Here is a 27568-nt window from a genome sequence, read left to right on the forward strand (position 1 = left end):
GAGCCAAAATAAACCTCTCCTTCCTGGAGTCGTGGGTGTTAGTTTTATATCTTGGTGATGAAGAAAGTGGCCAAGACAGGAACTTTCTAACCCACTTTCTAAACCGTGTCACCCACGGTTCCCACTGGTGGGACCTGGGCTCTGCTGGGGTGTGATGGGCCCAAGGGCACCAGGCTTTGTATTCCCTGCAGTGGCTCAAGTCCAGGCCAAGTGGGCACTCTGGGAAGACTTGTACTGACTGCCCCCTTCTCCCCACCCCTCCTGGAGGCACTACCATATCCCTGCCACCTCCACAACCTCTGCTCTGACAGCCGCCTGATGGAATTGAGAGTCTGACACAGAAACACGCTTTGTTCTGACATAGTGAATATAGTGCATGCTCACTGGTGCAAGCAGTTGGGAAGAGATGGTAGATCTGTTGGAGGCATGGCTGGAGAGGACCAGGGAAGGAGTGAGGTGGGGCAGGGCCAAGATCAGAACAAATTGCAAACATGACCTGTTGGACTTTGCCCTTGAAAGTGTGTGGTTTGTTCAGCTCTGTCTGAGGAGGGGTGTGCGTTCCAGAACAGTTTATAAAGCCATGGCAATGGCTGCCCTTGGTCAGCAGATCATATCTGCATCCCCCTGTGGTTGTGAGCAGAGACAGAGTGATCTCCCAAGCACTGTAGTCCAGGCTGACCAGGCTGCAGGCCTGGGGAACAGCGCCCAGAGGCCACACTGGGGTGGGGAGGAAAGGTGGCACTCCACCAGTGCCCGGGGCATCGAGGAGACAGGACCGGAAGCACCCAGTGGACTTTCTCCAGTGTCACTTCCACGCATCTTAGGAGAGTGTGATCCAAGCGTGGGGTGGCAGGATGGGGGCAGGACAATCTGTCGAGGGACAGCAGGGGCCAGGCTTGAGAGGAAGAGACTGTGGAGGAGCTGTTAATGTGTTCAAAGAATGAAGGGAACCAGCACTTAGAGAAGAAAAGGAAGACAGGAGGGCAAGGCCTTGTCACGCAGAAGATATCCACGAGGGAGCAGAAGTTAGCAGGAAAGCACCAAATCTAATTCTGGATTGCAAACTCAGTATAGTCCCGGAAGGAAGCCATTTGGGAGAGGCCCGGCTGTTCGGGATGGAGGTGAACAGGAGCAAGCAGGAGCCAAGGCCAGTCCCATGGAGGATGGAGGATGCACACTGGAGCCAGCAGCAATGTGGCCAGCTCTGAGAGCAGTGGGGAAGGAGCAGAGAGATGCGAGAGACATTGGCAATCCTGGGGGGACAGTAGAGAGCCCTGGGGATGTGAAGGTGATCCCTAAGGGGCTGCAGGAATCCCCAGGGGCTCAGACCAAGTGCATGGCCCTGCTGTGGCTGCTGACGCTGCCTCCCTCTGCTGCAGCGGAGCTGTACCCTGGACAGAGGATGAAGAAGAGAAGCTCCAGCCTGGCCAAGGCCCTGGACACAGAGGGACAGGAGATGTGAGTGTGCAGCCAGGTCCTTGGGGTGTGATGCAGTGGTGCTGGCCACTTGTGGCTTGGATGGTGCCGTTGGGTCTGGTCCAGCACCCCCTACCGGGACAGTCCTGCTCTCTCACCCAGGTGGTTCCACGCACGGCCCACAGGCAGGCTTCACACCCATGTGAGAGGGCAACCCGTGGAGAACAGAGCTTCTCCTGGGGTCTGGCTGGGGAGTAGCCTCCACATGTGAGGGGCAGAGGGAGCCCGTCTCCTGGGAACATCCAAACTATTCATTCTGGGGAACCCAGTGAAGGGACAGGAAGGATGACAGGGCCAGATGGGCGGAGACTGGGGCTCTTCTGTCATGAGTACCAGGTTCCCCACCAGAACCACGTGGCTGCCCCATGTGCTTGGGAAACCTCTAAGCCCCCCAGTGTGCCCCATGGTGGTCCCAAAGGGACAGATACAGTCCCAGGGCCAGCCCTGACCACTGTTCCATGACTCAGGGGCCACGCTGACCGACTGGCCCTCTGTCCACATGTGGTGGCTGCCCGACTTGGGGACAGCAGTGATCCTCTGGGAGCTCAGGGCAGAGTTGGTCGAGCCCCCACATGACTGCCTGTCTGTCACATGCAGGGCGCCCTTCTTCAAGTTCTGCTACCAGTGTGGCCGCTCCATTGGTGTCCGCCTCACTCCCTGTGCCCGCTGCTACGGCATCCTGACCTGCAGCAAGAACTGCAAGTCCAGAGCCTGGACAGAGTTCCACAAGAAGGACTGCAATGAAATGATGGCCATGGGTGGGCCGGGCCGGCAGAAGATGAGCATGGGTCTGCAGGAGTCAGGCAAGGGGCATCAGGGGCAGGGGGCACACACGTCCTTCTCAGGCTCCAGCTGGGCCACTGGGGCGAAGGTGCCACAGGCTCTACAGCCACCTGTGGGCTTTGCTGTCCCCAGGCTGCAGCTTGTGGCCCCATGGCTGATGTGGGAACCATCCACAGCCTGACTCTTGGCCCCATTGTGCAGGGTTGACAGGGCTGGTGTGTGGAGCCCCAGACTCCCCTTGACCTCCTCTACCCTGAGCCACAGCAGGCATCCTGTGCAGTGGGAGTGGCCTGAGGATGGAAATGTGGAGGGGCACAGGGCCTCCTCAGAGCCCCCTGTGGGTGGAGGCCCTGACCTGAGTTTGCTGGCCATGCACCTCCACCTCAGCCTCTGGGAAGTGAGCTTCTAACACAGGCCCTGTGTACCGGGGACCTGCCCATGGCGCTCTCCCAGGTGCCCCAGGATGGGGCTACTGCACACGTGGGTGCACCCTTAGCCCAGCCTTGGGGCTCTCATCATGGGTGCTGGGGTGTGCAGGGCACAGAGAACAAGGCCTGACCCTCCTCCTCCCTGTGCCTCTCTCGTGCAGTGCCCGGCTTTCCTGAGAATACCAACGGGAGGGCAGGAGACTCTCAGTGAAGGAGCAGTGCCTGATGCTGGGGCCTAGGGAGGGCCTGAACCCTGTCCATGTCTCACCTGTGCACTGGTCATCTCTGGCCTTGCAGGACCTAGGCAGGAATCCTCTGCACCCTGTGGCTGTATGGCAGGATCTCCCACCTCCCATGAAATAAAGTGGTCATGGTGTGTGCCCTAAGGTCTGTGCCCTATCCTGTCCCTACTGGGGTTGAGGCCCAGCACTGGCTGCCCACCTCGCTGGCTTCCCATTGGCCTGGCTATGCACTGTCCTTCAGGTAAAAGCAGATGAAGGATCAGGGCTCTGTGCACACGTGGTGACCACTGGGGTGGGTTCCGGGATGTTCCCAGAGCCATGCAGGGGCTCTCGTCATGGGTGCCTTTTCTTTCTTGCTGTCCTGTGCCTTCCCGGGCTCCTGGCTCCTCGCAGGGTCCATGTCCCTTTCCTCATGTACCTCATGTGTCCTGGGGGCACTGGGTATGCAGAAATGCTGGGATGGGGAGGGGAGAGGACTGGGGCGGAGCTGTGAAGACAGAGACTCAGAGTCCTTCCTTGGAGGAGGGAGGAGGCAGTGAGGGGCAGTAGGGTTCCCCCAACCAAGGGGTGTGTTGGGGACAGCACACCTGAGAGGAAGGTGGGCCAGGGCAGAGTATAGCCCAGGCAGTGAGTGCTGGGGTGCCCTGGGCAGGGCCCCAGAAGGAGAGGGAGTTGCTCACAGGAGAGGGTGCCGCCCTGAGCTGGATGGCTTTCCTCACATGGGGGCTCCACGCAGAGCTGGAGCCAGCCTGTGCCCTGGTGTAACTGCCGTCACCATAGGAGAGCTGCTGCCCAGCCAGGCTATGCTGGCAAGGACTCAGGCGGAGACGCAGCTGCAGAGCCACCGCTGTGTCCACCCATGCCCTGCTCCCGGCGCTTCGAGTTTCAGGTTATCCTTCATTTTTACTAAAAGCCAGGAATATGTGCACAGCAAAGCAAGCAGACGCAGACCTGAGTCACCCATCTCCACGTGCTCTATCGCCACCCTCCTGTCTTGGCTCACAGGCACACGGGCAGACAGCCACGCGTAAATCTAAACTCGGAGATGTGCTTCGCAGGCCCTAAAGGCGGCGGCGAGCAGCCTCCAGTGCCCTGTTCTGTGGCATCACACCTCCCAGATGAAAAGTGCTGTCTTCCTTTGTGTTCCGAGTATGTATGGAACACGTGCTCAGTGCTGGGAAAGTACATGAAGGCAAAAATAATCCTGAACATCATCTTTGTCTCTGTATTTGAGGATGGGCACTCAGAGTGTCTTGGGGCACATACTGCTGTCATCCACATCTGCACGTGTGTGCCTCAGCATGGCACATACTTGCACCTTCTCCGAGATCCTGACATCCAGTTGGTACAGCCCTATGCCCTCCACCTGCCCTGTTGCTCTCAGTGCATAGTGCCTGAGTGCCCCTCGGGGTGGCCAAGTGTACCTTCCAGTGTTGTAGGTCGAGGCCCAGCTGAATGGTTTGGTCTAAAGGAGGCTGCACACACAGGGCCTGTCCATCCCTCTGGTTAAATTCCAGTAAGTCAACTGTGTGTCCTTGAGCGCATTGTGCTTTATATTCCATGTCTGGCGCTCCCAGGAGGTCTTGCAGTTCTAGTGGCCAGCACAGCACCAAGCAGGGGAATCCGTCTGTGCGTGTGACGGTTCCACATTGTGCATGTGCTGAGGTGGTCTTTGTCTTTCTCTGCTCTTCTCATGGGAGACTCTTTCCTGTCAAGTAGGGTCCAGATCTTTTGGGAAGTCCCACCTGCTTTGTGCTTAGTTTGCTGGGAGCCTGAGGCACAGTGACCACATGCAAACCAGTGTAGCCTCCTCTCAGCTGCTACTTTTTCCACTGTCTTCTAGAGACAAGGTCTCGCCATGTAGTTCAGCTGGACTTGAACTCACTCCATAGCCCCGGCTGGCCTCCAACCTGCCTCAGCCTCCCCAATGCTGTGATTACAGGCATGCGCCACCACCTCTGGCTTCTCTCAACAAATTTCAAGTGAATATTAATGTGTTACCAACCAGAGTCCCCACGCTGCATCCCAGATCCCCAGCACCTGACCACTAGAAATGAAAGTTTGGCCCCCTTCGCCCAGCACATCTGCTTCCTACCACCCCCGGGCTTGGCAGCCACCCTGTCAGCTCCTGAGCACTAGTGGGTTAGGGCCTGTGAGTGAGTGAGCTCCCATAGCACTCGTCTCCGTGTCTGGCTGACTTCCCTTTGCGCCCTCCAGCTTCATCTGTGCTGCAAACTGAGAAATTTCTTCTGGGAAATTTCCATCAGATACAGAGTGCATGCTCTCAGCCATTCATCCATCAACAGACCTGTAGGTGGAGTCTGCATCTGGCCGTAGGAAAGGACTCTGCAGTGAGCCTAAGAGGACGGTAGACATGTGCTTAGGCTGCCCACCTCGTGTCCTTCCACTGTTGGGTTGTGGGTCACATGGCAGCGCTAGTTTTAAACTTTGAGGAACTTGCCTCAAAGGCAGTTTGTAGTCTCAATAAGTGTGCAAGGTCCCCTTTCCTCCCCACCTGTGTCACCCTGGATCATTGCACTACCCCTGTACAGTGGCCACCCTAACATCCAGCAGGTGTCAAGGTTCGATTTGCACTTCCCTAAAGATTCAAACACTACACCTCATATGTGTGAATGAGTGTGCAAGTTTGCACACATCCATGAACAAGCCATGCATTTGCATGTGTGTTGCAGACACCGTGCTGGGCAGCCAGGACCACCGAGTAACGTGGGATGCTCTGGGAAAGTGCTGAACTGGCTGGTATCTGTCCAGCAGGTCTGTGGCTCCCAAATTCCTGTGAGGATGAGGGTCTGAAGAGTTGGTGACCGTGGGGAGCAGCTTGCCCTGGCCTGCCCCTTGGATTGCCCTTAAAGGCTGGGGCCACCTGGGTTGGGCCTAAGCACAGGACCTGGCATCCTGCCAGAACCGAGGCAGCAGCCTTTCCTGGACAGGAAAGACATCCCTACTTGGGAAGAACTTTCAGCAGCTGAGCGTGTTCCTCCCAGAAGCCCTGACAGTGAGTCCCTGGCCACCCATCTGTTCCCATGGGGTCGGCTATGTCCCCGAGGCTGCTTGTTCCTCAGGGCCTCCCCAGGAATGGGTACCCTACTCACACCTGTCTTGTCTCCCACAAGAGAAGCCAGGCCACCAGCTTCCTGGAACTCAGGGAGGGGCATGTGCATGAGGATACAACAGCCACCATGGCTGCTCTGGGGGCCTGGTTTGGGTAGGTGTCCCCAAAGAAGCCTATGCTGGGCTCCTACACCACCCCCGAGAAGCCAGGGTGCAGCCTGGCTAGGCCTCAGCAGTCCAGTGCAGACACACAAACACCAAATAGAATGTCTCACATTCACATACGTGCACACATACTGCTGGGGTCAGAGCAGCCACATAGCTCTTTCTGCTGTAGGTCTCCAGCTGTTTATTGATACAAGGATTCAACACATTACCTCTGGCACTGGCAGCCAAGCTGTTGTGGAGGAAGGATACAGCGGGTCCACTCAGGGCTCTGACCAGTGACCGGCTGGCTCCTGCCCCCAGCCTGCATGGCTCCAGCAAGGGCTCTAGCCAACTGTCTAGGCCCCGCACGTCTAAGAACTATTTCAGCAAACACGGCCTTGTGCTGGGGATTGACGAGCGGCTAGAGCCCTGGTCTGCTATGCCAGACACCCCTGAAGGAAGGCCTTTCCAACACGGCGAGCAAAGCAAAGCACTAAGCGGCTTTCTGGCCTCTTGAGGTCAAGACCACTGTTTCCTGGCCACAGCAGCTCAGTGGTCTCCAGGTCCTTCTGACTCCAACCCCCTCCCCAGGGCCTACAGTGCTGGGCTGAGCAGGGAGGCTGGCCTGGGTGTGGGGAGGTCCCTGACAGCCTTGGTCTGCTGGGTGTACCAGGTCCCAAAGCCTGAAATAGCACCAGGAGCCCAGGGGGCTCAGGCCTTGCTGATGCTGTGCAGGAGGGCATAGGGACAGGGAGAGTGCATGTGCGCATATCTATAAGCCCTTGACTGTCACACTCCCATGTCCCTTGCACTGGGCAGGGTCAGGAGAGCCCAGGTGTCCCCTGGCCTGCAACGCCAGATAGCACCAGTCCTGAGCTGAAGTTTCACCAGCCAGCCCCGACCTGTGGCTGGGTGACAGCCTTGTTTGGGTCACCCTGTCTTGTGGGATAGGGTCAGGGGGCTGGCTGCTTCCCAAAAGTGGGGTCCCTGGTGCAGACTGCCAGCCTGCCTGTGTGAGCCCCCAAATGCAGAGTGCCACACTGCTTCCCTGGGTGCTGGGGATTGTGCCCCACCCCAAACAGAAGTGCAGTGGTAGAGCATGAATGGCTGGGCCAGGTGCTACCCCTGTACACCCCCTGGGAACCCAGGAGGGGCAGCCTGGCTGTGGAGCCCCTGCCGAGTGGAAGGCAGCATGCATAAGCCCAGAGCCCTAGGCATGATCCCAGTGGTGCTCGCAGGCTCCTGGAGAATGAGACTGGGCCTCCCTTTCTGGCGTCGGAAGCCAGGAGGAGCAGGAGAGGAAGGCACAGGCTCGTGCAAGGTCTCCAGCGGGACACTGCCAAGGGCTACCTTCTCACAGGCCTCAGGTGGGCTGGCTCTTGGTGGGGAAGGGAGCTAGGGGTGGGTAGCAGGAGGTGCCCCTGAGGTCTCTGAAATACATGGCTTTTGGGGACACTGGCTCACAGCTGACCTGAGGACCTCATTACAAAAAAGCCAGGGTGGCAGGTGAGGCTCACCCCAGGGGGCCAGGGCCCCCTCACACCCTGCCCAGCACATAGAGCCATGGTCCCCCATCCTGCCCTGAGCCTCTGTAGGCCATGGGGGATTAAAGATCGTCTGTTATGAGTTTTGGCAAAGTCTGTCCTTGGCCTGTTCCTGGGGCTGGGGGGTAGTTACCGCCACCGAGGCCCAGCCACTGCGAGGGCCAGGGCCAGAAGGAGGAGCAGGAGGAAGGTGTGGGCACTGAGGCAGCCAGCGGCTGAGTTCTTTTGTCCCTCATGCTCTGAGAGGCCGGGGAGGGCATGGGTCAAGGGTGTCCGAGAGCTGGAGCTCTTCTTGCTGACCCTGCGGCCGCAGATGTCGTCCAGGCAGCCGCCACCGCTGCCTGAGCCGCTGCCATCATCACCTGTGGAGGACAAGAGGTTCCAGCAGCTCATCCCCAGCGGAGGACCCCAAGGTCCTTCCTGTGCCCTGGTCCTGCTGCATCCTGGATAGGCAGGAGGCCCAGGGTTCCCCAGAGGGGCAACCTGCATGGGCCTCCTCTGTGCCATCCAGACACAGCTCAGTAACACTGCCCAGCAGCAGCTTGGCCTGTGAAGGTTGCAGGGCTGCAGGCCCTGGGTGGGGAGCAGAGGGCCCCACAGGGCCCCCATGGTTCTCTGCACCAAGGTGCCCGCTCAAGCCCAGCCCTAGCGGTGCTCACTGGCATCCTGAAAGTCCACATCGTTGCCACCATAGGCTCCGCGGAGCCGGTTGGTCATAATCTTCAGCTGCATGATCTGCTGCCGAATGGTCATGTCTGGCTTGGTGATGTCCACCTCTACCTCGGGGTTGTTGATCTGGTTGGCCAGGCCATCACCCATCACCTCGGGCAGGTACCTGGGGGTGGGACAGGCAGCGCTGGTCACTGTGCTAGCCCTTGCAGGGGGCTCACAGCAGCCCACGGGCCGCATAGCAGGCTTCACCTGCCATGGTGGGGAACATTTCGGGAGCTGGCCCAGGCGAGGGCGTGACCTCTATATCCACTCCCCAGTCCTACTACAAGTGACACTGGGACACAGCAGCAGCACCCACCGGCCCTTGGCCATGCCATTCCAGCAGCGGTCATCACTGGAGGCACTCATGGCCATCTTCTCACTGCATAGTGTTCCAGGGAGGCTGATCCAGAAGTCCTGCATGTCGAGGAGCTGGGTCTTGGCCTCAGAGACCTGTGGGCAGCGTTCAGAGCCCTGGGTGGTCTGGCCACCTGCCCTCCCCACATGCAGGCATGGGGTGGACAGCAGGACGGTGGCAGGCACTCACCAGTGTCTCCAGGGCACCTGTGGAGGGCTTCTCCTGCAGCACCAGCTTGCCCCTGTTTGGCTTTTCATCTTGGCCTGGGCTCTGGGGGTTGACTTTGGGGTTCCCGCAGCCCTGGATGACCTGGGGAGATACCACAGGGATCCTGGGGGGCAGCAGGGCCCCTTAAGCCAGCCAGGATGGTGTTGGGGCAGCCCCTCCATGCCCACCAGGACCTCCAGCCGCACCTTAGCTGTGAGCGAGTCCCGGTTGTCCTGCAGGGCGTTGATGGCCTCTGCCAGCCACATGTGTACACTGCCGATGACGCTCTCTGCGCCCGATGGGCCCCAGAACTTGTCAGTGATGAGTACCATGGAGTCTGGCATGGGCGTTAACATGCGCACATGCAAACACATCACATGTCCATGTTAGTAACATGATCTTGCAGCCTCAGTCAAAGATGCAGCCAATAGGGGGCCCCAAGTGCACACATTCAAGCCAGCCCAGCTCATGCTGTGTGTAGCCACAGTACACACCCACCCGTGTGTGCATGCTGTAGTCTTATGTCCACACACGTATGTTAGACATTAGCTCATGCAGTGTTGATGTGGACACACAATCACCCTCTATGAACTGTTCATCTACATGCCAGCCCCTGTGAGCTCCAGGGAATGCATGTTGGCTTGCATCTGCCAGCCCATGAACACATACGTGTGTCTACACGTAGATAACACAGCATGTGTTGTACACACATATATGAAGCTCACACATTTAAATTTTCTCACCAGTTCACATCATGCCATTGAATATATATTAGCACACAATGCTAGTATGCATATATTGGCCCTCAGGGTCAGCATGTAACTTTCACATGTTGTCATACAAGCATGCTGACTCACACCGTACTTAAGTACATGCCTATCATCTATACACACTGATCTCATGCCAAAAGACACAAATGTTAATACATATGGGTTGGCATGTATATATGCCAGTTGTATGTGTAGGTGCACTTACATCAGTGTGAACGCATGCTGGCCACTGTACATGGCACACATGTCAACTAACACATGTCCACATGCCAATGCATGCGTATTAGCTCATGCATGTGCTGGCAGCCCATGTCACATGCGTTAGCATGTATACATGTTGGGGCTCTGGCTATTTGGGCAGGACAAGGAACTAGAATCCCACAGGGCTCCCTGGGGCACATACCCCAAGCAAACCACATACTGCCTAGGGCATTAAAAAAAACCTATCCCAACCTTGCAGTCCCTCAGATGTGGCCCTGGTCCAGGTGGCCCTGCTTAGGCCCCATCAGGCCTAAACCCGAGACCACCTGCTTCCCAGGACCCCAGGGTCTGCTCCCCGGGCATGGGTCTGGGCTCACCCAGGAGGTTTCTCCACTCGGCGTCCAGGTCGGCCTGGTTGGCAAGGCAGCCCTTGAGCACATTCCGGCAGTAGTCGGGGCAGGGCCGGGCACCGGGAACCCCCAGACAGTGGGCACAGTACACCAGCTTCATGACGGCCCTTGAGCACTCCGCACCCAGGGGCACCTGGGGAGTGAGGGCAGCCTCAGCCCACCTGAAGCCCCAGTGTGGAGCTTGAAGTGGATACTGGAGATGGCCTGCTGACCCTGGGCACTCATTCTACAACCATGAGGGTCTTAGCCACCACCCACTAGGACATAGGAACGCCACGCCACGAAGATGAGGAAACTGAGACCCAGGGGCTAGAGAGGAGACTTACTAAGGTCTTGAAGCTCATATCCGGGGAGCACCCCCTGTGCCCCTTGCCCTGCTAGGCCTCCGGAACCCCAATTTGCTTCAGCCCCAAGTACTTCACTCATTCCCTTGTCTCCAGTCCGTGTGTGCCTCAGCAGCCCACCCCTGGCTGTTCCCATCACACCTGGGCCACCTTCCGGACCACATCACCAGCCACACCCAGGCCCTGCACAAAGGCTCGGGCAGCCACAAAAGCCCGGGTGGCCCGCAGGCGCAGCTCCCTCGGGGCATCTCCAAAGGGTCGAAGCGCCTCGGCCTGCTTGCCCAGGCAGTCCAAATAGTCATCTGGCAGCAGCAGCTGGGGTTGCAGCTGCCGGAAGAGGCGCTCCAATAGACGAGCCCAGAACTCTGCCAAAGTCTCCTCCAGATGCAGGTTGGCCCCATGGTAGTAGAGGCGTAGCTCACTGTACAGGTCCCGGAAGGCCCGGGCATTCTGTGTGTACAGCTCCCCAAAGGCGCCAGGGAAGGTGTCCTGTAGGGCCCGCTCTGAGTTGTTCAGCAGCTGCTGGAAATAGTCTGAGCACAGAGGGAGCAGTGTGAGACTCTGGGGGACCCCATTTTTCCACCTTCTCCTGGATACTGGGGCAGCAGACCAGGATAGTGGGTAGGGAGACCCATGCTCTGTACAGGTCTGCTCCTGTGGTCAGCAGAGCTGAAGTAGAGGCTAGATGGGCCCTACATGGCCCCACCAGCACCCTAAGACCTCAGCCTCCTGATGGGAGGCAGAGGCCCAGAGATTGTGGGTTCCCTCTCAGGTCACAGGGCCCTCTGGCCTTAGGTTGTCAACAGGGGTCCAGTAATCTGCCCTTCATCCCATTAATTTCTTTCTTTTTTGTTTGTTTTTTGATCTCACTGTTTTTGAGACAGGTTGGCTTTGAACTGCTTACGTAGCTCAAGCTGGCCTTGAAGTTCTGTGATCTTCTGTTGGCCTCCCAAGTGCTAGAATTACAGGTTTGTGCACCACGCCTGGCTTCCAAGAGCCCTTTCTGAGCTGGGCCATGGGTGGCAGATGCCCTGTGACTCAGTGACCTGCTGGATGTCTTGGGGTCTCCACTTTCCCTGCCCACTGTTTTCCTTCTGTTGCTCTGCAGCGTTGGGGTCCCTGTCCACCGTGCTCAGCCCCAGACTCACCATCTACGCCCTGCAGTTGGGCGGCCAGCACGGCCTGCAGAGCACGGCTGCTGTCTCGAAGTGCGCTCTCCAGCTCAGCACGGCTGCGGTTGGCCAGGTTCTCCTCCATCTCACTGGTGCAGCAGGTGTAGCCCTGGGGGCAGATGCGCAGGTGCTCACCTGTGGGGAGTACAGTGTGAGAGAGGGCAGGGCCCTGGGGGTCAGGGCCTGAAAAGAGGCAGAGCCCCAGTGTGGGGCAGGCAGAGGGCTGAGCTCAGGGGAGGGTGTTGCATAACTGTCCTGACTTAGCCCTGGCCTGGGACCCAGAGTAGAATGGCCATGGGTGCTGCATGTGGGGGCTGGGTGCCACTGGACACCAGTGTCCCTGACCAGGCCCATGCTAGGAACCCAGCACTTAGTCCAAGTCCTGGGGGCATAAATTGGGGTACATGCTCAGCTGTTGACCACAGGCCCTGGCAGTGACCTGTGACCCCACCCAATGGGACACACCGTGTCCCCTCCTCTGTGCCACTCACAGGCTGCTCTGCTCAGTCACTGGCTCCAGACAGCACTGCATGGTGATATGCAGGCCCTAGAAATGGGCCTCGGTGGGATACAGAGGTCTGGAGCTGAATTTGCCCACAGTCTGATGGATGGAGCCAGTCAGAGCCAAGCAACTGTGTTCTCAGCACCCAGAAATAGAAATGCAAGCACCTGGGGAGGCAGAACCCCACGGTCTGGGCTGGGAGCTCAAGATGGTGCTGTAGCCTCAGTGCCCTTGGGCCTGACACAGAGGACACCTGCCCAGATGTAGGGACGGAGGGACCCCATGCAGGGAGCAGGTTTGGCATGGGATGGGAGGGGACACTTCAGCTTTCCAGTCTCAAGCTGGGTCTCACCCAGGCATTTTCAAGCTTGAGCGTCTCCCCAAAGGGCCCTGAGTGTTGCACAGGGGAAGAAGGGGAGGCTGGAGGCAAGCATGGCATCCTCATCCCCAGGAAGCCCAGCCTGAGCACCTGCTCCCTCTGCCTGATGTCCCTTCTCTTGCCCAGGGTGCCTGTCCTCCCCAAGGCTATGGGTACACAGCTGGACAGGGTTGACCCTGGACACACAGGCTAGGGGCTAGGGCCTGCTGGGGGTGAGGGGTGGACCCTGCAGCCTGGCAGGATGGACTTTTGGCTCTCAGGTGCTGCAGATGGGGAGGGCTGTGATGGGAGCAGGAGACACCTGTCCAGCAGTGGGGGCCCTGCAGGGCTGCCCAGGGGGTGGCCTTCCCTCCTCATACCCATGGCTGAGGTTTCGAGGGTGCTTGGGTGTGTGTCCTGGGAAGGGCTGCAGGGGACACCATGGCTCACCAGGGACAGCGGGACCCAGGCCAGGCTTGCTGGGCATGGGCAGCAGGGGGAGGGAAGCCTGTGGCCCTGTCTAAGCCTCTGAGCTGCAAAGGCAAGAGGCGACCGGTGGGGGGCGCACTGTTTCACCCCCCCCACTCCCCCTTCGCTTGCAGGCCTTTGAAAGGAAAGAGACAGGGGTGGGTGTGTCGCTAGGGGAAACTAGAAACTGTGTGTCCCCAAAGCCGTGCAGGCTCATTTTGGTGGGGTCCTCCGCCAGCTTCCCTGCAGCCCACCCCGCCCTGCCTGGCTGCCTCGCCCAGCCGGCCCGGTGACCTGTGCCTTTCCGGCTGCCCCAGCACAGCCCCCGTCCCTCCCTCCCTCCTCGGACAGACACGGGAGTGAAGACACGGAGCCAGAGCCCGGGCACCGGCCCGAGGACCGGGCAGGCTGGGTCAGGCTGCCCCCTGGGGCCTGCTGCAGGCCTGTGCCGTGCTGCTTGCTGGCTGTCCGGGGCACGGGGCTGGCTGGGCTGGCAGCACTGCGGTGCTGGAAAGTAAAGGGGCCCCGAGGCGGGGGAGGGCTGCCTAGACAGGGCTGGAGGCACCACTGACCTGGACCTTCCTGCCCCAAGCCCCGCCCTTAACCAGCAGTGCCTGGAGAGCCTGTCCCTGTGCCCTGCAGCACGCGTGTGTGCGAGTGTGCACACTGCTCTCCTCTTTCCTTTGCCTTCTCCAGGGAGGGAACCTGGGGAGGGCTTTTCTGTTCTACGGGGGTGATCCCCTCAGCAGCTCCCTGTGCCAGCATCCTCCTTCCTGCACTGGCCAGTGCCCCCCACCAGCCCCTTGCAGAACTTGTCTGTCCCATCCTCTTCTTTTTCTCACAGTGCTGGGCCAAACTCATGCTGCTGGGGAGCGCTCTGCCCCTCAGCCACACCCGCTTCAAGTGCCCTTCTCTCCTGATCTCTTGGCTGAATTCCCTAGATCTGATTTCACTTTCCAGAATGTTCCCTCCCAGGCTTAGGTCGCGTCCCTGTCCTGGTGCTCTCAGGTTTTCTTGGGGTACTTTCTCTGTCACCATCCAAAGCCTCCCCCAACTCTCAGGCACTGCATCTCCCTGGGGGTGCCTTGATGGCTTCCCACTGAGTCCTTCAGTAGCTGTGGCGTCACCTTCGCGTTCACACCCTCCTGCCACCTGCTGACAGAGCCGCAGCTCCCCTGTCCTCGGGCATGAACGCCCCCACAGCAGGCATCCCAAAGCCATCCTTGGCCAAGACCCGCATTCAGACAGTGTCTTCTCCCGGAGCGCTGCACAGACCTTGTTTATCCGGCGACTCCTCAGGAGAGTGCAGGGACGGCGCTGCGTGGGGCCCGTCACAAACCTCTGTGCTTGCGGGAGGTGCAGACTGGAAAGCCTGCACCCCCCTTAAGTCTCCTGGGACGTGCTCTGTACCAACAGGCCCACCGCCCCAAAATCACCCCACTTCAGCGTAGACAGCTCCACAACGAAGTAAGAACAACCGGCGGGATGCAGGATGGCGCTCCCGCCCCCCACCTCGCTCTGGACTCCCGGAGGGCCCTCCGCCTCACTGCCGATGGGGGCCCTCTCAGCAGCAGTGCCCCCTACCCCCAACCGCGCCCACCTTGCTGCCTGCTTCGGCAAGCTGCAGTGGCCGCCGGGTCCTCCTGCTGAACAAACCTGGTTGCCCGGCTTTCCTGGGGACAGACCACTGTCCACCGCCCAGACTCCCGGGGTCTTCCTTCCTGCGGTCATCCCTCTTCCCAAGCAGCCTGCATCCAGGCCAGGGACCGCAGCAGGACCACACTTGAGCACCTAATGGCTCGCCAGGAAGGGGGCCTCGGACCCACGCTAAGACACATAACATCTCGGCTCCCCATTCACGCATCAGCCAGCACCCACGAGGCAGGCCTCGTTACCGATTCGCACCCCCAGCCTCACGACACCCGAGCCCCTGCCTCCACTTCACCCAAGTGACAGCGTCACCAAGGAGCCGTCCGCCGCTCAGGCCGCTGCCTGCCCGCAGGGGACGCGGTGCAGCTCGCGGCAGCACAAAGGCTGCAGAGAAGCGCGCAGGGTCCGCACCGCCGCGCACCCAGCGCGGGGAGGGGGCGCTGCGCAGTGGGCGCGGCCCGGCGGGCGGGCGGGGGGCTGCGGCAGGCGGGGGCGGGGCGAAGGCGACGCGATTGGCGGGGAAGGGGCTGCCGCAGTGGGCGCGGCTGCGGGGGGTGCGCAGGCGGGGGCTGCGGCACGCGGGAGGGGGCGGGGAGCGGATGAGGTGCGGCACAAGGGGCGGAGAGGGCACAGGACAGCAGGCCAAAGAGGGAACCGATGCTGAACGGATGGGGCTGGCGAGGCGATCGTGGCGAGCGCGGGGCAAGGGATGCTCATCCAGCTTGGCTGCCTGCTCCGGGTCCTTCGGAGCCTCCTTTGCACCGACGGAAGGGACCGCGGACCACGGGAACCGGGCGGGAGGAGGAGACACTGCAGCCGCACTGGGTAGCATGGCAGAGGACGGCTTCCGCGCCGCGCACGCGCCTTCCCTCCCCCGTCTCCATGGGAACCGCAGCGGCAGACCCCCACCAATCCCTCCTCTTGAGCCAGCTCAGGGCGGGGCGCACAGGGTAGCAGAGCTGTCTTAGACGTAATGGGGGAGGTGGGTAATAGAGAGGGGCTGCGGATCACGGATCTGGAAAACCCTCTCCCACTTAACGTCAGATCCACACCGATGTCTGGGTCATTCAAAGGCTGCCTTGGTCATCCTGTCCCTCCAGTTCCCAGTCTTGAGCCCCTGGAACTCCATCTCTACAACCACCTGTTCCCAAGGTCCCCATGGTCCTCAGGACATGCGGAGCTTCAGTCTGCACTGGGCCTAACCTCCTCCTGGGGTCACCCTCCAGCCTGAAGTCAAGGCTGCCCCTCCTCCTGGGCACAGGCAGCTTCCCCAGTAACACCCTCACTCTGCCCTGCCGGCCCTGCCCCAAACCACCTTCTCAGTCTTAGCTCAGCAGGTCTGGGCCTCCTCAGTCCTTAGCCAGTCTGCAGCTGCATACGGAAAGCACCCACAGGTTTTCCGGCTGGGAGGCCCTAAGGGGTGAGGTGAGAGGTGCTCTTTTAGCTGGCCGCTCTGTTTGGGGATGCTGGAGCCGGCAGCTCTGCCGTAAATGCCCGTCTGGGGATGTCTTGGCACTGTGAGAGTCCTGATGGCATCCTGATGGCTGGGTCCCCCAAGCCGGCCTTCCCCACGACAGCCTGCTTCAGTGTCCCAAGCTCGTGCTGTGGCCGTGGTGCACCCACGGGGATGAATAGGACCTCGAGTTGTGTATGCTGTGTCCTTGGCCTTGTATCCTGGCTGTGGGGCAGGGCTCACACCTAGCTCACTCCCAGCAACCCTGACCACTAGCCAAGCTCAATCCTGACTTCCCATCCCCAGCACATTGGCTGCTGTGAACATTCACCTGGGGTCCACCCACATTCATGTCCAACAGCTGCGCAGGGGACCCTGCTGTCCTCCTGAGGGTCTACATGGCCCTCCTATCTCTGGAGTCATGGTGAGCTGATGAGGCCCATGAGATTGAGGGGTCCCGCTCTCTCTGCCGTATCTATACTATGCCCTGGACTTGTGAAGGGGACACACTGCAAGCCAAGTGCCCATCACACAGGTGGCATAGACATGTAACGCTGGGCCAGCACAAAGGCAGACCCAGAACTGTGTGGGGACCACCTCCCCAGGCTGCACCTGTGGGACCTTCTCTGCCCCTCAGGCCTGCGACTTGTTCCCTCTGCCCCGCCTCCTGGCCTGCCCTCAGCACCCACTCATTTTGCCTTCCCAGGAAGCTCCCCAGTCCCCTTGGCACAGCCACTGTCTGGCTTTGGGGCTTCCTGAGTCACAAGTGGCCACCTTCCCTACCAGGTGGCGGGCAACTCTGCCGGGGAAGCACTGCTTTCTGTCACTTCTGCCAAGCACCCAGGCAGACCAGGTGCTGAGTACACAGCGGGTACCAATCCAGATAGCGGGCAGGACCTCGGTGGTCCAGTGATGAGAGGTCAAGGCCCACTGCCATTGTGGACTTAGGGCTCTCCAGGAGGCAGGGGAGTCTACAGCCTGGAGAATCTGCCCCCTTGTGACAGCGCCAGCACTCTGTGTCACACGGAGCTGGAGCCCTCTGCAGGGCTGAGAATCATTTAATCTTCGCGGCAGCTGTACTGTCTCATATTGTCACTGACAGGGACAGGCAGGAGCGGATATGACGTGCCCAAAGTCCTTAGTCTGGAGCACCCAGCCTCCCTGGGTTCCCCTGGAACAGTTCCTCAGCAGCTGGGCAGAGGCTGAGCAGAAGCCAGCCTGCACTGTGTGCTGAGGTCCTGCGCTCAGTGGGTGGTCTTTGGGGTCCCTGCTGCCACACCTCGCCCAGACAGCACCCCCACCTGCCTGCCTGGGAGCCAGGGGGTGCTTCTAGCTGTGCCCTGCTGGTCCTGCAGGCGCCATCATGTGAGGGCAGCAGACACGGTGATACCGCAGGAACCGGAACGGATACCTGAGCTGCTGGGTCCCCAACATTCACAGCTATTGGAAGATGGGAAAGCAGGCACTCACAGGACCCAGCGGTGGGGAGACTCCGACTTATGGTGTGAACCTGCGGCAGGAACCCTACACAGCCCTCCTGCATGCACAAGGTCCCCTCAGAGTCCAGTCCGGGCCTGCTGGCGTATGGTGGCTGCTGGGGTTGGGCACTGCAGGGGACAGAGCTCGAATAGCACAGGACAGACAGGCTACTGGGGGAGGGTGGCAGAGGAGATACCCAGCAAAGTGAGTGTGCTCAGCGCCTTCAGGCCATGTGCTAAGACAGTGCGGACAGTAGGCTTTACATGTAATGCACTACAGAAATAAAAACAAAACCACCCTTCCCTCAAAAATATTTGCAACACACTTGTACTAAATATGCATGCGTGTTTACACCAAGAACTTGTGATTTATCTGAAATGAAAATACTGCGGACCGACTGAGTTAGAATTTCCCACATAACTAGGCATTCTATATTTTATCTGCCACATCCTGCATTCCTTTGTGGGGCCCAAGGTCACAAAGGTCTCTGGTCACACACCTGTCACCGGGGGTTTTCCTTGCCCTGGTGTGCTGTGGTCTCTCCACAGTCAGCAGGTGAATATGACTCTCCTGGATTCCTGCTGACAGTGGGAGACTGAGGCTTCCAATGTGGATGGCCTGGACACTGACTGCCTCAGGCCTCCCAGCTGACCCTGATCTCCACACCCCAAGGTCTTTGTGGTTCCCCCAAAAGGGAGAAGATGACCTAGGTCTGGCCAGCACCGAGGTACCCAAGCCACTCAGGTCCAGTGGCCCCTGGTGTGGAGAAGCCTCTTGCAAAAGTCAGGGCCCAGGGGACTGTCCCTGGAGCCAGTGTGGCCACCCTCTAGCCTGCCCCTGGCCAGATGCTGCAGGGACCTAGAGCACCTCAGGCAGCCAGGGGCAGCCTGAAGACCCTGTGGGGAAGGACACCTGCCGCTGGCCTTCAGGACCCTTTCTGCCCTGAGAGCAGGCTGTGGACATGGCCTCTGTGGGCTCCATCCTGTCCTGAGTCAGGTGGTTATGTCAGGATCTCCCCAGAGGAAGGGAGCTAGCCCTGGGTTCCTGGAATTTCAGCCTCCCCTGTCTACACCAGGACTCAGTGACAGCTTTGGGCAGGGATGGGAATACCCTATGGCCCAAGGCAGGTACAATGAAACACCAGAGGTCTGTGGCTTCGGAGAGGAGCCAGCCACATTCTCAGAGTGGTCACAGTGACAGTGCTGGCCCCTGGGTTCTGGGGATGAGGCCCCACCTGGTGGCAAAGCCATAGGCTCAGCACAGGCTGGTCCCCTGGCACTGTCTCCTGTGCCCTCCTACCTCTCTCCCAGGGGCCTGTTCTTGGTTCCTTTCCTGAAAATCAGCTGTCACCCCCAGGTCTAGCCCTGATTGCCTACTGTGCAGATGCCAAACCCTGGCAGGCTTCAGACTAGCACTGAGCTGCCCTGTTGTCCCATACTGAGGCTCACGGTGGTTCCCAGGGCAGTCTCTATCTTGGACGACAGCTCCAGGGTCTTTGCTCCAAGGAAGAAGACACATGGGGGCTCCTGAGGGCACCCCACAGCTGGCTTACACCTGCCCACCCTGCTCTTAAGTCAGGCCCACCCCCAGAGCAGCCTATCCTTGCCTGCTCTGTGGTAGCCACTCCCTTCAGGGCAGCCTGGCTGCTGGCCACGCTGAGGGCTTCAGACTCAGCAGGAGGGCAGACACCCTTCAAGCTGGACAGGACCTTGCAGTGGGGTGCTGGTGCCAGCCACTGGCCCTTAGCCAGCTCTGCTGGGCCCTGTTTGCTGCTGCCAAGGGGCATTCAAGAACCCAGCCCTCCCCATCCTGCCCCATGTCCCCTTGGGTCCTCACAACAGCAAGTGGTGCCCTCCTGGTCTTGGCTGCTGGTGGTGGCAGGAAGTGTGGTGGTGGCTCTGTTGGCAGGGAGCACGAGTGTCCCCACAGCAGGGCCCTACAAGGGCAGCACGGGAGCTAGAGCCTTTGTGCTGTGACTTCAGAGACAGCCACAAGTGGTCTTGCCAGGCAGGTCTGCCTGGTCAGCCTGGGGTCCGCTGGGGAGATAAGCGGGCAGACTTCCCACCACTTCCCTTCACCTTTACACGAGGCTAGAGCACATGGTCTGTGGCCCTTCGAGGCTACTCTATTTGCCCCATCTCTGGTCGGCACCAACTGCACCCCTCAGGGAGGCTCTGGAGACTACACCCTGGCTCTCTCCAGGCAGAAGTCATGCTACATGCCAGAGGCCAACTCTGTCACCTGGCGGAGGCTGCAGACCTTCTCAGACAGGGTCCGCCACCTGCCCTTGAAGCGAGTAGGCCATTGTGAGAAAAGCTGCCCATGGGCATCCCTGCCCCAGCACGTGGTAGCCAGTCAAGCACTGACTGGAGCTTCCGAGTTGTTGGGGGCACCCTGGCACCTCAAGTGCTGGGCCACAAACAGGGCGCAAGATACCATTGACTCCCACAGGTGCTGAGCCCCAGGCCCCGGGCTGCTGGGGTGTATGGTAGAGGACATGCTGTGGGCTGGAGGTGAGGCCCCTTCCCATTAGGTTTGCACACTGACTTCTGTGCCTGGCTCAGCAGGTGCACTAGACGGGTTGGTGCTGCTGGATGGGAGGAGGCTGGGGCAGGACTGGCACTGAGTTACACTATGGCCTCGTCCCTTTAGAGCACCACACAGTCCAGTGTGTCCTGAACTCCATGGTGACAGCTGATGTGTGAACACTGAGCAATCCTTGTGGCAGATGGCATCAGCTTTCTCCCCAGGGCAGGCAGTGGTCACAGGTGAGGGGATGGGATGTGCTCCCTGCGGCCCAGGGTCTGACCAACACTTGTGGCTGAGAAGCTTGGGGACACACTTGAACATCACATGAGGTTCTGCACAGGGATCGGCTTAGAGGACCACACAGGTGGCCCCTGACTCTGAGGCTACAGCAGAGGACAGGAGGAACAGCCACCCTCAGGCCACACTGCAGCAGTCTGAGGTATTTCAGGTGCTGAGACTGAGCCCAGGAAATGGCTTTGCTAGGTGGAGCCACCTGTCCGCCAACTGCCCCCCAGGAGGGAGACATGTGGGTCGGCCCAAACTGTACCCTTGGGCTGGTGAGGGTCAAGATGTGGGCAGAGCCTGCTAAGCCCTGGAGTTCTCAGTGGTTGCCAGAGTAAGAAGGACGAGAGAGGAAGGACCAAGGCCCCAAGCTCCTTGCCTGGCCAGCTCTCCCTGACCCATGCAAGGAGGCAGCACAGTGCTCAGGTGCTGGGTGGCCAGTGGAAGGGCCAGCACTGACCTTAGGAGTCCCAGCTGGGTGTGGCTGGCAGAGGCCAGGCCATCCTGCCCATGAGTCTCCAGGTGGCCCCGTCCTCATGGCCCCATGCCCTCCTGTTCCTAGCCTTGGGGCCCTTCAGCCCCTGGTCCCCTCACTGCACGGGGAGAGACTGACCTGGGGTTTAGCTGTCCACCTCCTGACCTGATCTAACCACAAGGCCTGTGGGACAGACCCACTTGGAGGCCTGTACTGTGTCTTCAGGGGGTGCCCACACAGGCCCAGAGGCAAGTCTAGGCTGGGCAGCTCTGCCTTGAGCCCTGGGAACCTATCTCTGGGACTCAGCTTTTCCATCTCTATACTAAATGGCACTTGGCCAGTCTGGCTGTAGGAGCTTCCACGGTAGGTGGAGGAGGGATAAGGCAGGGCCTCAACTTATGCTGCTGTGGGCATCTCAGCTGCCTCCGCCAGGCCCTGCCTCACCCTGCATGGCATACCCTTTAAGACTGACCTGGCACTAAATGAGCCCCAGCTTCGAGCATGGGTCCTACTCTTCTGTCTGCTCCTACCCCAGCCTGGCTTGGTCCCTCTGCTGGTCTCCTCCCTGCCAAGCCCATGAAAATGCCTTGTTCAAGATGTGGTGCAGCTGAGGGACAGCTGGGCCTCTGGGGGCCGAGCTGGATGTCGAGGATTCAGAGCTGATGGAGCTCCTGGGGGCTGCCCTGTCACCTGGCCAAGCCCTCCGTGCAAATGAGCAGTGGCTCACCTGGCTGCCCGGGCTCAGCAGAGGCAGCTACACAGCACCCGGGGCTCCTCTGCTGCCCTCCCCACCCCACTGCTTCCCCCAAAAGTCCACCTGGGAGCAGGTTCGCTGTCACCTGGAGGCTGTACCGCTGTCACTGGGGACCCTAAGGCTGTTCAGGTTGCACTGGTGCAGTGAGTTGTGACTCTGCCCACCAAGGTTCTTCAGGCTGCGGCTGCACTGCCCAAGGGGAGGGGAGGCCAGCAGACAGGGAGGAGTCCCCAGGTCATCACCAGGAATACGAAGCAGCACAGCACAGCCTGTCCTCAGGGGGTCACACGGTGAATACCAGGGCAGGATGGCTTCTGCTGCAAGCTCCAAGGTGTCCCCAAGCCCACACACTGCAGTCCCAGCCCAGGACGAGAAGGGACCCCTTGTGGAGTCTGCAGATGAACCTGGCTCAAGTGAGACCATCCTGTGGGCCCTCATCCAAGGCTGCCATCCCCATAAAAAGGGGAACCTGGAGATGGCCAGAGCTGTGTGAAAATGAAGGTAGAGACTTACAAGCCCAGGACGCTAGCAAACTGCAGAAGCTAGGTGAGGACCAGAGCAGTCGTCTTTTACGGCCTCAAAGGACGGCCCGCCGGCACCTTGCCTCAGAGTCCCAGCTCACAACCACGGGACAATAAACGCCTTCCTTTGCCTGTCTGCAGCACCTGTGATGGCACTCAACATATTCCTGCTTCTGCCACCCAGTCCTTGCCCAGTGTATGGGACAGAGCTGAAGCTATCTAGCTGTGGACGCTGAGATGTGAGCCTGGGATGCTGGCCACACTGTGCACCCAGAAGGATGGTGCCAGGCTTCCACGATGGGTGGGCACAGAGCAGACCTGCTTGGAGGGAGGGGAGTTTGTGCTAGGAAGCAAAAGACACGTCACAGTATTCCTAGCAGTCGCTGGGTCTGGGCCGCATCGGTGCTCTGCACAGCAAGAGCTGAGGCTGAAGGCCTCAACACCCCCACCAGCCCTTCCAGCTGCCCATGACCTGCCCAGGCCTGTTCCGAGACACAGCTGCTGAGACGGGTCGCATGCAGGGACAGCAGGCAGCAAGGCAGGTGTGGGACTCCAGGCAGGTGGCCCCTTGTGGAGCTGGGGCAGCAGCCCACACACTAGTGTGCTGTGCCAGTGACAGGGCAAGATCTGGGCTGGACAGAGTCCTCCATAAAGGAGCACCACCTCCAGCCCTGAGTCTTGACTTGAGTTTATACAGAGCCAGGTGGTGGACAGCCTGGTGTGAGGAAAGAGGTCCTACCCAGGCAGGCAGCGGGCCCAGGTCATCAGCCCCCTCCTGGTCACCTCCCCTAGTGGCACTTGCTTGTGGTAACACCTGTGCTGTGGGTACGTGGCATGGGTACCAGGTGCTTCCTACTTGTAGATGCTTCCTCCTGGCTCTGGAGCTAAACTCTGCTGCCCAGCCACCAGGCTAGGATGCCCCAACCCACTCCAAGGAGGCCTGTGGGGTGCTGGGCACCAGCATGGAACACTGCTGCCCGACAGACTGATTGGTCCCTGTCTGCATGCTTTGGCACCATCCCGCAGAACCTGGCCCAATGGGGGACATTTGTATTCTCAGCGGAAGATACACAGGGGGCTCCATGGCCAACTAGCAGCTCCATAGCACACCCTGGGGCCACTGCTTCCTGCCCTAGAGCCAGGAAAGAGCCCAAGGGTGGCAGAGCCAGGTGGAGGCAAGGCAAGGAGTGTCACCTAAGACATTCTTGATGTTAAGGCACGGACCTCAGGGCGTAAGGGCTGGGAGCACGGCGCAAGGCAGCTGGGGGCTATAAATCCTGTCTCAGGCCTCCAAACCAAGATGAAGGCATCAGCCCTGGGAAGGGGCAGCCTGAGCTGGCTCTGTGGGGCAGCAGTGATAGCTGGTACCAACTAGATTGGGCCCTAAGAAAATGACGCATCTTTCCAGGGCCTCAGTGTCTTCATCTGTCCAGTAGATCCGACAGACTCCCTCTTTTGAGTGACAGAAAAATGTGGTTGGTGCTCTGTTTGTGGACACTACTACCCAAGAGGTGTGCATGCATCACAGTGGGCACCCAGGGTGAGCAGTGCAGGGCCCAAGGCCGCTTTGCAGTGCCAGTACCCTCCTCTCCCAGCAAGCTCCAGGCCATGGTTTTCCCATTCTCATAGGAAGGTGTGCAAAGGCTCCTCACCCAGAGCAGGAGAGTGGCGGGTCTAGCAGGGAGACCGTGTGACAGCAGGCCCCAGGCCATTGCATCACTTGGGTGGCCCTGTTGGATCACAGTTCCCTTGGGCACCCAAAGCCCAGTCTTCTGCTGGGGATGATGAAATCTCAGGTTCTCATCACTAGCCGGAGGCTGAGGACCACCCTGGGGACCCGCATGGAGCCACACAGGGGCTTCTGCCTCCTGGAAAGGACAGATCCACAGTCCCTCTGGGCAGGCCCCACATGGCCTTGTAGTTGACCTCAACTATAGTCTGCATATGGTGGTTCTGGGCCAGGACAACCTTTCCAGGACATGGGCAGGGCACATGGGCCTCCAAGTACTCTGCTCTGGTTCTGTTTTTTGTTTTTTGTTTTTTTTTGCTAAGGGCACTGCTCCAGTGCCTGCAGTGCCCATCCTGCCTGGCAGGCTGGGGCTCAGAGTTCAGGAGTGGCTGGGCAACTCCTGTTAGGGCATGGTTCTGGACCCCCTGACTTCCAACTCCCCACACAAGATGCCCAAACCCTGCCCCAGGCTGGAAGTCTCCAAGGACAGAGCTTCATGGGCCCCGACCCAACCCCTACCCTGGGCCTCTTGCTCTCCACCCTGGCATTGTGGTCATGAGGTGGCGCAAGCATAGGTCCACCCATGGGTGTTCACTGAGAAGCCACTTCAGGCCAGCAGCCAGGCCATCTGTGGTGACACAGAACCAGGTAGTAGTGGTCCTTGTCCCCATGCACCCCGTGGATAGGTGGGCACCTGGTAGCTGCACCACGGGCTGGGGGGCCAGGGCACCCCTGTGGCCTAACCAGCCCCTCAGGCAGAGGCAGAAGCCCCGGGACTGGTAGGCTGTGACTTAACAGGCAGCTCTATGTGCAGTACCTCGGAGAAAGGGACAGCCTGCTGCACAAGCCAGGGCTTCACCACTGCCTGTTCCCTCACCTGTAAAATGGGACAACTGTCCCATTTTGCCACTGCCTGGCCCAGCTGTCCAGAACACACACTGACGCAGGCTGAGGTGGAAGGGCCACCTCTCCATCTAGGGCTTCCTCCCGCCCTCTCAACCCCAAAGAAGCACTGGGTGTCCGCCCCACCTGGCTGTGCAGGTGCCCTCTCAGGGGAACCTCTTTTAAAAATCTGTACCCCACAGGTGCCTGCAGGACAGGAGTCTTCAGTAGTGGCTCCAAGGCACGGAGAGCCATGGCTCCTGGAGGACCGTGCCTCCAAGGACCACCAGAGGGCGCCCAGTGCTTGGCGGCCAGTCCTGGTTGGTCAGAACAAGAGAGGATGCCCTGCTTGGCTGCCCCTAGGGCCGCTGCTCCCCTGGGAGGTCATCTTGTTTCCCTAGTCCCTGTGGTACCCACATTCTCACCAATGACCTGGGCTCCGTAGGCTGCTCTTTCATTCTGGAGGCCTGGGGTGCAGCCCAAGGGGCTCTGGGAAAGTGGCATCTCTGATAGGGATACTTTGTGTGTGGGGCAGCCCTGTTCTCAGTCTCACATGCCCCAGGGAGAGTGGCACCTGACTGTGGCCGGCAGGACACTCTGCCAGGGACATCCACACACCCAGCTGGCAGACTGTACCTCCACCCTCTGCTGAGATGCCAAGGTGACATGTGTGTCCTGAGTCCCCCAGCCCTGCGCTCCTACCCTGAGGGTGACGGGACTCTGGCCAGGCCCTGTCTCGACCTCTCCATCTGCAGATTGCGCTCTGGTGCAGCCCACTCTGACTCTGCCAGCTGGGAACAGCAGGCTGCAGGTGTTAGTGCAGGAGAGCGCAGGAGAGCCAGCACTCCGGGGGACTGTGTGCTGCTCGGGCTTGGCTACTCAGCCACCCCGACACTGGAGAGGGACGCAGTAAAGAGGCCAGGAGCCTGGGCACCAGCTCCTGTTTGCCTGGCGGAGGAGGAGGTACGGGCAGGGCACTGAGCCAACAGTTAGGGGCCAAGTCCCAGCCCTATCACCCCACAGGCACCTGAGGTGGCCCTGTGCAGAGGTCCAGGCTCCTGGAGGTAGAGTTCTGAGCCTGGCCAACCCCTACAACCTTCACAGTGATGCCTCAGAGTCACTCCACAGTCGCAGGCCACCATGTGCGTCCGCCCCGCCCTACCCTACACGACCCTCCTGCAGGGAGACCCGGGGAGCGGAATCTGGCCTGGGTAGCACGCCTCCCTCGTTCCTCCCACACCTAAGGGAGAAGCCGTCGGGGAGGGGGTCCTCAGGACAGGTGCGGGGACCAGGCTCACGAGGTTCTGTCCTCCGGGTTCCGCGGGTGGGGAAGGGAGGGGCTGGGCGCTCTCAGGCAGCTGCAGGGCCGAGGCTGCCGCCAGGAGGGCCGCTCGGCTTACAAAGAGATGACTCGGCCCTAGGCGGGGTCCAGGGCGCAGACCACCTGCAGCTCGGCCCCGAATGCCAGGCGGGCCGGGGGCGGGCGTGCGGGCACAAGTTCCCGGGCAGGGACGGTCGTGGCACACGGAAGAAGCGCGGCCGCTCGTCCCCGGTGCTCCACCAGCAGGCGTGAGAGCAACCCACGAACCCCGTATGGGCGCTGCTGGGGAACAGGGAAACTCGGGAAGGACCTTAGGACCTCCGGGAGAGGCCCCTGCCCCGGGACCCAGTCAGCCGTTCTGCGTGCCCAAGGGGCTGGGGCGCGCGCAGGGACGGGGCGCAGACGAGCGGTCGCGGGGCAGACGCAGACCCCGGCCGAGAGGCGGTCGGCGCCCCACTCACCCGAGATCTCCGCCTGGGGCACGTCGCTCAGGCTGAAGCCCTTGGCGCCGTAGATCTGGCGGACCTCGCCGCAGCTCCGACTCTTGCTGGCAGCGTCCCCGCGGGCGCAGGCGGCGAGCGCGGTGGCCGCGCACAGCAGCCACCAGCCGCGGGCCCGGAGCTCCATGGCGGCCCGCGCCTCCCCGATGCCGCCGCCCGAGGGCAGCGCCCAGGCCCGGGGCGCGGTGCGCGGGCGGCGCGGCCAAGCGGCGGAGACAACAAAGCGGCGGCGCGGGGCGCGAGGTGCGGCCGCTTGGTCGGGCCGCCCAGAGCGCGCAGCCCGGCTCGGCACCTCCCCCGCGCCCGCCCGGCCCCTCGGAGGCCGCGGCGCGGGGCGGGGCGGGGCAGAGGAGGGGGCGGGAGCCGGGGCGGGGCGGAGGATGGCGGCGCGGGGCGCTAGGGGGGTGCTGCCCGGCTGCCGGGGCGCGCGCAGGGCCCCCGGCCTGCGCTAAGGATCGCGCTCTCGGCGAAGCTGTAGAAGTCCGGACCGCGAGGACAGCGTCCGGGGTCCACCAGGGGGTACCCACACGCCCAGCGCCCGGGGCGGCGGCGCCACCTGTGGGGCGGGGGCAGGGGCCGCTGAGGCAGGGCTTCCCCCGCCGGACGTGACATCACGCCCCGCTCGCGCCAATCCGGGTCCTCCCCGCCCCCCGCCGGAGCCCGCACGGTCCCGCGCCTCTGTGCCCCAGTGCGCACCCCAGCCGAGCACCCTCCATCTAGCTTTAGCCTCTAGTACCCCCAGCCTCAGAACTGCGCCTGTATTCCGAGCCCTTCCTGGTGTCTCTGGCTGCACCTGATCT

The 27568-nt window shown here is 60.7% G+C and overlaps 2 protein-coding genes across 14 annotated transcripts in view; one reads left to right on the forward strand and one right to left on the reverse strand.

The window, feature by feature from the left end:
* Positions 1-3073, forward strand: part of Ankmy1 (ankyrin repeat and MYND domain containing 1) — a 29684-nt gene extending 26611 nt beyond the window's left edge. For 11 of the 12 annotated variants that reach the window (XM_063237002.1, XM_063237003.1, XM_023566858.2 and 8 more), the window contains 3 exons: positions 1380-1458; positions 2074-2279; positions 2849-3073. In XM_063237002.1, the coding sequence (XP_063093072.1) occupies positions 1380-1458; positions 2074-2279; positions 2849-2898 (335 nt within the window). In that variant the 3' untranslated portion in view covers positions 2899-3073. The remainder of the gene's footprint in view (positions 1-1379; positions 1459-2073; positions 2280-2848) is intronic. The other variant, XR_010043429.1, reaches the window with a different exon arrangement.
* A 3253-nt stretch (positions 3074-6326) lies between these two features.
* Positions 6327-27050, reverse strand: Gpc1 (glypican 1). Of its 2 annotated transcripts, none has more exons than XM_063237012.1 (9): positions 26730-27050; positions 11842-12000; positions 10835-11226; positions 10317-10482; positions 9175-9305; positions 8951-9070; positions 8723-8856; positions 8352-8527; positions 6327-8054 (listed from the first exon to the last, which is right to left on the reverse strand). In XM_063237012.1, exons 1-9 carry the CDS (start codon positions 26893-26895, stop codon positions 7822-7824), a joined length of 1677 nt encoding a protein of 558 aa, XP_063093082.1. In that variant the 5' UTR covers positions 26896-27050; the 3' UTR covers positions 6327-7821. The 2 variants fall into 2 exon arrangements, with proteins under 2 accessions (XP_063093082.1, XP_063093081.1); XM_063237011.1 differs by lacking the exon at positions 26730-27050 and adding an exon at positions 14850-15218.
* Positions 27051-27568: the final 518 nt, after the last annotated feature.

This window comes from Cavia porcellus, unplaced genomic scaffold (genome assembly GCF_034190915.1).
Source record: "Cavia porcellus strain 051 isolate PalLab524CR breed Dunkin Hartley unplaced genomic scaffold, mCavPor4.1 scaffold_26, whole genome shotgun sequence".
In the NCBI taxonomy this organism is placed as follows: Eukaryota; Metazoa; Chordata; class Mammalia; order Rodentia; family Caviidae; genus Cavia; species Cavia porcellus.

What these genes read in the sequence shown, in the direction of transcription:
- Gpc1 (XM_063237011.1), bottom strand. Translation starts at nt 15,057, where the DNA reads ATGCGTGAATGGGGAGCCGAGATGTTATGTGTCTTAGCGTGGGTCCGA. An exon ending in CAGGAAAGCCGGGCAACCAG is followed by an intron (nt 12,001 to 14,849) that starts GTTTGTTCAGCA and finishes TACTCCCCACAG; the next exon opens with GTGAGCACCTGCGCATCTGC. An exon ending in CCAACTGCAGGGCGTAGATG is followed by an intron (nt 11,227 to 11,841) that starts GTGAGTCTGGGG and finishes CTCTGTGCTCAG; the next exon opens with ACTATTTCCAGCAGCTGCTG.